The sequence below is a fragment of the Mus caroli genome, chromosome 14 (assembly GCF_900094665.2).
Source record: "Mus caroli chromosome 14, CAROLI_EIJ_v1.1, whole genome shotgun sequence".
Classification (NCBI taxonomy): Eukaryota; Metazoa; Chordata; class Mammalia; order Rodentia; family Muridae; genus Mus; species Mus caroli.
Genome location: NC_034583.1, coordinates 44,372,432 through 44,381,535, shown reverse-complemented (window position 1 = coordinate 44,381,535; position 9,104 = coordinate 44,372,432). Strand labels below are relative to the sequence as shown.

Here is a 9,104-nt window from a genome sequence, read left to right as displayed (position 1 = left end):
CATGTCCTGAACAATAGTCGGTCATTGGTTTACAGGTTAATGGAAGTTTCCAGTGTTCAAAGCCTCGATTACAAACTTCTAAAGGTCAAGAAAGTCAACAGTGTAGATTTTGTAGGACATAGCAACTCCCTGTGACTGCTGCATCACTTTAAAGCAGCTACAAAAGAGCATGAGTGAGCACAGCTCTATGCCAGTGAGCTTTCAGAGAGCAGAGAACACAGGTCCTCCACACTGGTCACAGCTCCACAGAACTTCCCCATCACTGCCCCAGGTTTTCACAGTCTCCTTTAGTCCCCCCAACTTGCATGTCATTTATGCTAACCCCTGATTGTCTGTTCTCTAGATCTCTCAAAGATGGAAAGAGTCAACTATACAGTCTTGACTGAGTTCATCCTCACAGGGGTCCCCCACCCTCCCAGGCTGAGGACATTCCTGTTTGTGTTCTTTTTGCTGATCTACATCCTGACTCAGCTGGGGAACATGATCATCCTAATCACTGTCTGCACCGACACGCAGCTCCATGCTCGCCCCATGTACATCTTCCTTGGTGCACTCTCTGTCATCGACATGGGCATCTCTAACATCATTGTCCCCCGCCTCATGATGAACTTCACTCCAGGCATTAAGCCCATCCCATTTGGGGGATGTGTGGCACAGCTTTATTTCTACCACTTTCTGGGCAGTACTGTATGTTATCTCTATACCACTATGGCCTATGACAGGTACCTGGCCATATGCCAACCCCTGCGTTACCCAGTCCTCATGTCTGCTAAGTTGAGTACCTTGCTGGTGGCTGGAGCTTGGGTGGCTGGCTTAATCCATGGAGCAATCCAAACCATCCTAACCTTCCGCTTGCCCTACTGTGGTCCCAATCAGGTAGATTACTTCTTCTGTGACATTCCTGCAGTGCTGAAGCTAGCCTGTGCAGATACCACAATCAATGAGTTGTTCACCTTTGTGGACATTGGAGTGGTGGTCGCCAGTTGCTTCTCTCTGATCCTTCTTTCCTACATCTATATCATTCGTGCCATCCTGAGAATCCGCACAGCTGATGGGAGACGAAGGGCCTTCTCAACATGTGGAGCTCATGTAACCATGGTTACCGTGTACTATGTGCCCTGTGCCTTCACCTACCTGCGACCTGACAGCCACGGAATCCTGGATGGGGCGGCTGCTCTCTTCCCCACAGCCATCACACCGTTCCTCAATCCCCTCATCTACACCCTGAGGAACCAGGAGGTGAAGATGGCCTTGAGGAGAATGGTAGGAGGCCAAAGCACTAAGAATGGGGGCTGAGCACCTCTCCTCTTCTGAGGAGACACCTGGGTTTCCACTTAGTCTTGCGTTTGGGTTTCAGCAAGGCTTCCTGTTTTTTTTCTCATTGGTGGAGCCTGCCACACAGATCCACACAATGAGATGGAACATAGATGAAGGGAAAGCACAACCTCCTAACCATTCTTAGTTTCTCCTCAGACAAACAACTCCCAGCGGCCATAAAAAAAAGATGTTATGTGTGCTGGCTAGATTCCGTGTCAACCTGACACAAGTTAGATTCATATGGGAAGTGGGAATTTTAACTGAAAAAAATGGCTCCATCAGACTGAGCAAGCCTATGATATATCTTCATGATAGATTGTTGATGTGGGAAGACCTAGGTCACTATGGGTGGTGCTACCCTTAGGCTCTTGTTTCTAGCTTCTATAAGAAAGCAAATTGAGGGGCTGGTGAGATGGCCCAGTGGGTAAGAGCACCCGACTGTTCTTCCAAAGGTCCAGAGTTCAAATCCCAGCAACCACATGGTGGCTCACAACCATCCGTAATGAGATCTGGTGCCCTCTTCTGGAGCGTCTGAGGACAGCTACAGTGTAGTTACATATAATAAATAAATAAATCTTTAAAAAAAAAAAGAAAGAAAGAAAGAAAGCAAATTGAGAAAAAGACAGTAAGCAGCTCCCCTCCTTGGAGTCTGCACTAGCTCTTGCCTCCAGGTTTGAGTTCCTACCCTGACATGTAACAGTATGCTAAATTAAAGCTTTCCCACTCCCAAAAGTGATTTTTGTCATAGTGTTTTACCATACCAACCAAAACCTTAACTAAGGCAGAATACGTATATTCCCAGATGACCAACATTCTAAAAGCACCCAGTGATCCTTTGGTGCCCTGGCTATCATTAGTCAAGCCCTTCTATAATAGTCTACAGTTTGCATTTCAACACACACCTCAGCATCTAGTGCTACACAAGGAACTATGGATGTTTGCTGGGTTCCTAACCAGCCTAACCTCAGACTTCCTAAGGCTACTCTAGGTAGGTGAATGGGTGAAGAGGACTCTTGCCTGATAAAAGAATAAACCTTCTCTTGAAATGATGCTTTTTTTTTTTTCAAATCAAATGACCCTTAAAAAAGAGTGCAGTGGGTTCTCTTCAAATATCTCAAGAATATATTTTCAAATGCCCAAAGGCAAAGCCCAGTGTAAAATTGTACATGGAGAGAAAACCAGGCAATGGACCAGAGCACCAGCATAACTAGTCAAAATGTCAAAACGAGCACTTCATGGTCCACGTTTGTGAGATGAGCAAGTTTTCCCTGAGCTGCCAGGGCCTAAAAGTGTGAGCAAAGGTCATGGAATCTTTGGTTTGGGCCCATTAACACCTGTACCTCCTTTTTGTTTCTGCTGTGTCTCTGCTTTGTCCTCTAGAGTTTCAACTTGGATAGTAGCTCTACCCATGTGCTAAGTCTCAGAGCCTACACTGCAAACTCTCTCAGGCAAGTTTATTCCTAGATATGTTCATACCCAAGCGACTCACCGCTAGTTTATCTAACTCTTTACAGAGACAGAAACCCACCTTCTCCCTTAGAAGAATCTGGTCTTCGGTGTTTTGCTCAGAAAATAGGCAATCCACCAAGTATCAGATCCCTCTTGCCATGATTTTCCTTATAAGCACTCTTTAATATTTACTACAGTGGATGAATAATAAATTATAAAAAATAAGCTTAAGTTTGTAGCAAGTAAAAAAAAAAAGTTTACCCAAAGAATACAAGTTATACCTCTGTTTCCTCTTTTCTGATTCATCAGTGTAATTGCTATTGTTACTGTGACTTTAACAATTAATAAATCATTACACCCAGGCAATGGTGGCACATGCCTTTAATCCCAGCACTCAGGAGCCAGAGGCAGTTGGATATCTGGGATTTTTTTTAGTTTGAGTCTAGCCTGGTCTACAGAGTGAGTAGCAAGGGCTACACAGAGAAACCCTGTCTTAAAAAACAAAACAAACAAAACAAGGCCATCGTTACAGTGACAATTTGTCAAATCATTTGTCACAGAATGACTCTGTGATTCACACACACACACCACATACACCACACACACACACACACACACACACACCACTAACCGTAAATGTAGAGAGCCAGGGGTGGTGGCTCAGACCTTCAGCCTCAGCACTAACAGAGGGTGGATGAGAAAGGAGGCATGACAGTGTGTGCTTGTGATCCTAGCACTCTGAAAGCCTAGGAAGGAGCATTGTCACAAGTCCAAGAATACCCTGGAGAGCAAAGCCCTGTTGCAGAGAGAGAGTGGGCAGAGAGAAAATAGAGATCAACAGACCAATCACATTGTATTCATGAGTGGGTTAATAGACTCATTTTACAATTCACTCATGAATTCTTGAAATTTTCCCAAATGCAAAGTGGTTTTTGTTTTTTAATCTATAGTTATGAACCTCCTGGGATAAAGCTTTCTAAATAGAGGTAAAAATTAGTTAAAGGGTCCAGGCTGGAAAAGCATTTGGTGAGTGTATTAGTTACTTTTTTGTTGCTATTTATCATAGCAAAACCAAAAGCAACTTCAGAATGTGTTCATTTGACTTACAGTTCCAGAGGATTAGAGTCCCAAATGGGAGAGAAAAGAAACTAAAAGATAACTGCCATGTAGCATTCCCTCCAAGATTAAAGCCTTTTCCATCTTGGAGGGAAGCTCCTTAAACAACATGCTCTAAAGGAGTTGACGCATTCCACCCTGCAAGAAAGCTAGTTCAGCGAAGGAAGTAAACAGGTCAAGGCTCCAGAAGTCCCTGAAACTGACTATATCTACTGAGTCCCTCATCCTGAGGGTGTATAAATCGTAAGCACTACTGTGAGACACTCTGAGACAAACTGAGTTGCTGAACCAACGAATAACATCAGAGCTAATCTGAGCTGTGTGGAAGAGGCTGCTTGTGAAGAGGCTCTGAGAGATCACTGTCGCCTTTCACATGTCGCCTGGCCTCTCTGCAACCATGGAGGAAGGATATGTGATCCCCTGAATCTTGTGTCTTTCACACCTCCAAAACCAGTCCCTTACGGAACGCAGTGCTGAAAACAGCTGCCAACCTGGGATGGACCCTGGCCCTCTGGACCACATTTGTATCAGCTTTTATATCCAGCTTATTTCTAGGATCAAGAACCACCTGGGCTCTAGTTCGCAAGCTGTAGCCTTAGCTGAGTAAAGTCCTGCCCTGAGGCCACCTCTCCCGAGGTTTCAGTGCAGAGTGAAAGATTTCTCATTCATGATGCGGACATCGTTTTTAATGTAATATTTATTAGTTCTTTGTGAATTTCACATCATGCACCCTAATCCCACTCGTTTCCAAGCCCTTCCTTGTTCACCCTCCACCCTTGTAAATCCCATTCCAAAAAAAAAAAATAAAAAATTAAAATTAAAAATAGAAACCCTTGTGTGTCACACAGTGTAAAAGTATACCCTTTTGCCCAAACATCTTTACTAGCAAATGTTCATTGCAGTGAGTCATCGGTCTGTTTTGAGGCCTCTGGCTTCTGCTGCACCATCAATACTGGACCCTCACCAAGACTTCTCTCTGAAATCCTGTCATTGCCCCTTCACGTGCTCTATCAGTTCATAGATGGGATAGATATTGGGGTGGGCCAACTCAAAGCCCTAGATCTGGACCTGGGAAGTAACTGGTCAGAGCAACACTGCCGGGTCCAGCTCGCCCGGATCTCTCCCATGCTCACACCATCAGGGAGGCCATCATGATGCTAACATCTTTTAACAAAATTTTTTTTCAGCACATTACTGCAATCTTTAGCATTCTAGTGCTCTTTTCCTCTCTATATTGCATTTTTAAATTTTCTTTCTGTACTATTTGTTACTGTTTCACTGTAGGTATGCATAAAGACACTCATACATAATGATCATTTCATTTCACAAGCTCAATGTTATGCTATGTTGAAATCACTTCCATCAAAGAAATTGGTCTAGCTGGGCAGTGCTGGCCCACGCCTTTAGTCCCAGCACTTGGGAGGCAGAGGCAGGCAGATTTCTAAGTTCAAGGCCAGCCTGGTCTACAGAGTGAGTTCCAGGACAGCCAGGGCTACACAGAGAAACCATGTCTTGAAAAAAAAAAACAAAAGAAAAAGGAAGGAAGGGAGGGAGAGAGAGAGACAAAGAGAGAGAGACAGAGACAGAGACAGAGACAGAGAGAGAAACAGAGAGAGAGAGAGGAAGGAAGGAAAGAAGGAAGGAAGGAAGGAAGGAAGGAAGGAAGGAAGGAAGGAAGGAAGGAAGGAATTCGTCTATTACTTTTTTTTTAAGCCTCAAGCAAGTTCTCAGGACAGAGGCAGAAAGCAGCCATATTCTTTACCAAAATATCACATGAATAGCTTCTATCTCCATTGCTAATAGAGTCCTTATTGTTAGACTGGAACCAAGGCTCGCCCCACTACAAGTTGGGAAACTCCTTCAGTCCCCATTCTCCAAATCCCACCCGCACTGAAAAACTCCAAACAAAGGAATGGCTCCATGAGCCCAGTTCCACATTCTTGGCAGCTGTCACAACCAACTTCCCTGATGCTGCCAGACACCCTAATCCCCACCTAAGTCCTCAGTTCTTAACCATACCTGAGCACACACTCAGCTTGTGACTGGCAAGTCATCACCCTTTGCCTACAGTCTATAAAAGTTCCCCGATGTACGACTTCCTAAGCCCCATTCTTTGGGACTTATGAACCTGCCCAGGCAGCACCTGGGGGGCGGGGGGGGGGGGGGAACGGAGTATCATTTTAGTACCAAAACCCTGGGGAAACTGAGCCCGTGCCTGGTGGGTTGGCTCCAGGTGCTTGGAAACTGCTCCTCTCCCTCTCTTTCCGCCTCCCTACCTGACATAATCAACTTTAAATCGCCATTTCCCAGCCACAGTTTAAGAGGTATCCGGATGCCTCTTCTGAGTCCAGGAACCCCTCGGATACCCTGCCAAGAATCACAGCTGTGCTAGGGCAAGCCAGCCCTTTCTGGAACAAAGACGGTCTGTGTTCTGGGAGCCTTGGATTCGGAGATGTCCTTTCCGGAGCTATTCCACCACCACCACCACCACCACACTTTTCTACGCCAAACTATCATGTGGAACGGATGCTGCGTCATAGTCTTCGTGTCTCCCGCACAGGCTTGGAAATTGGCAAGGCTGAGTCTAAACAGAATCCTCAGTCACCCTTGGGGTGCCTGCTACAAAATTTATCCAAGTTTGGACTGTCTCAGACTTTGATCCCAAAACGCCTTTGTTCTAAGGCCTGGCTTCAGTAACTAGTCTAAATGGCCACCAGAGGGCACTCTTAACTTTAACATTCATGATCTTGAAATTTTCTGCTGACGCATAGTGATCTGAATCCCCTTCTGTCCAGGGTTTTTGTTTGGTTTGGTTTGGTTTGGTTTGGTTTGGTTTGGTTTGGTTTGGTTTGGTTTGGTTTGGGGGGGGGGGGGTTGTCAGTCTTTTTACACTGTCTATTCAATAATTCTATATATTCCATTTAATTTATAGCCAATATATATTAGGAAGGTAAGNTGGAACTCACTTTGTAGACCAGGCTGGCCTCGAACTCAGAAATCCACCTGCCTCTGCCTCCCGAGTGCTGGGATTAAAGGCGTGCGCCACCACCGCCCGGCTCACAAATGTTTTTAAATAACAACTATATGTCTCTCCTTCATCTTGGCTGATGACAACATCGGAATGTAAGCAGCCACATATCTTAAGATGATCACAGGATATAAAGCAACAATTATAAAACTTCTTAGTTGTAATAAACTCTGTTTATTATTGTATCTCCTTTTAGACTAAGAAAACAATAACAAGTCTTAAATGTTTTAGATTGGTGTGGATTTTTGTGTGATGGTAACATTTTATGGTAATAAAGGTCTATTCAGGGGCTGGAGAGATGGCTCAGTGGTTAAGAGCACTGACTGTTCTTCTGAAGGTCCTGAGTTCAAGTCCCAGCAACCACATGGTGGCTCACAACCATCCGTAATGAGATCTGATGCCCTCTTCTGGTGTGTCTGAAGACAGTTACAGTGTACTTAGATATAATAATAATAAATAAATCTTTTTTTAAAAGGTCTATACGAATTAATAAGAGCTATTTTAAGATATATGTCTAACTACTTATGTCTTTGCTAAATGCTCAACACACAGCTAGATAATCAAGATCTATAAACTCCTAAGGTCTAAGTTCATAGTAATATCTCTCTAGCTTTTTTTGTTTTTGTTTTTGTTTTTTGGTGGGTTTTTTTTGTTTTTGTTTGTTTGTTTGTTTGTTTGTTTGTTTGTGTTTGGTTTGGTTTGGTTTGGTTTGGTTTGGTTTGGTTTGGTTTGGTTTGGGGGGGGGGGGAGCCACAGTCACATCCCTCCCCTCTGTGCCCAATATTCTATAGCTCAGGTCCTACTAACAAGGATGGCTGAGAAGTCCAAGGACCCAGATCCCAAACCCAAGTCCCCTCCTTTGACTGAGCCCCACCTATTCCTCTACCTTCTTCACTGAACCACATCTGTTCCAGCTGCAATAGCTGCTTTGAACCAGACTGCTAATCTAACCCTCCTAAGGTATGTACAGATCATTTGTCGGCAAATTTGATTTCAGACCCTGATTCTCCAGCCCACTGTGTCCTCTACATAGCTCTGGCTCTTGCAAACCCTGCCCCCTAACACACATACACACATTCACACACACACACACACACACACACACACACAGAGAGAGAGAGAGAGAGACTTCCTTTCAGTTTGCCCGAGCTCCAACACACACTTCTGGTAATACCTCCCCACTCCTTGTACATTGGGCCAGGTCACACCTCAGCCCCACCCACTCTACACAATCCAGCCTGCTAGCCAGGCAGGGAGGCCTCAACACTCATGTCCTGAGCACATCAGTCTCTCCATCCCTCCAGGAACTACAGTTTCCTTATGCCCATGACTGCGCCACAGCAACTGTTTCTCCCTTAGGCCCATGTAAGGCTACTACCACCACCACCCAAGGCCTCTCCACCTACTCCCATGGCTTCAAAGCAGCCCCCTCTTTCCAGCCCAACTGCCTGCCACTCCTCCTCCCTTCCTAAACCTAAATTCTCCACTCTTGATAACCAAATAAGCTACAATACAATTTATGGCCTTGTGATAGCAGCCCTTTAGCCAAGGTCCTTGCCATTCTCCCAACTTATTATATCGTTTCCGTTCTGACACTGACTTCAGCTTAAACCTAACAAACACTTTTTTTTAAAGAATTATTTATTTATTGTATGTATGTGAGTACACTGTACCAGAAAAGGGCATCCGATACCGTTATGGCTGTAAGCCACCATGTGGTTGCTAGAAATTGAACTCAGGACCTCTGGAAAAGCAATCAGTGCTCTTAATCGCTGAGCCATCTCACCAGCCAGCCTCATGCAAACACTTATTATAAACTGTTAAACATAATTAAAACATACAGCTTAATTATCGACTACCTCATAAATAATCATATTCTTTAACATGTTCATAACTATACTTGTAGACATAAGGAATTACCAAAATAAGCTTTATTTGGCCTCCTATGTCTATGTTTTATATATATGAGATTCAACCCTCTCTGTATGTGTAGATAGATAGATAGATAGATAGATAGATAGATAGATAGATAGATATAGATAAATAGATAGATAGATAGATAGATAGATAGATAGATAGATAGATAGATAGAGATATGTAACTTAGATATATAGATAGATATGTAACTTGGATTCAACTCTCATTTAAAGAAACATATATCTACTAAAAACACAAATGTTTTTTTTTTTTTTTT

At 43.9% G+C, this 9,104-nt stretch overlaps 1 protein-coding gene across 1 annotated transcript; it reads left to right on the top strand.

Annotated features, from left to right (window-relative positions):
- The first annotated feature begins 354 nt into the window (after positions 1 to 354).
- Positions 355 to 1,296, top strand: LOC110309777 (olfactory receptor 10G3-like). Its single transcript, XM_021182515.1, has one exon. It carries the CDS (start codon positions 355 to 357, stop codon positions 1,294 to 1,296), a length of 942 nt encoding a protein of 313 aa, XP_021038174.1.
- Positions 1,297 to 9,104: the final 7,808 nt, after the last annotated feature.

What these genes read in the sequence shown, in the direction of transcription:
- LOC110309777 (XM_021182515.1), top strand. Translation starts at nt 355, where the DNA reads ATGGAAAGAGTCAACTATACAGTCTTGACTGAGTTCATCCTCACAGGG.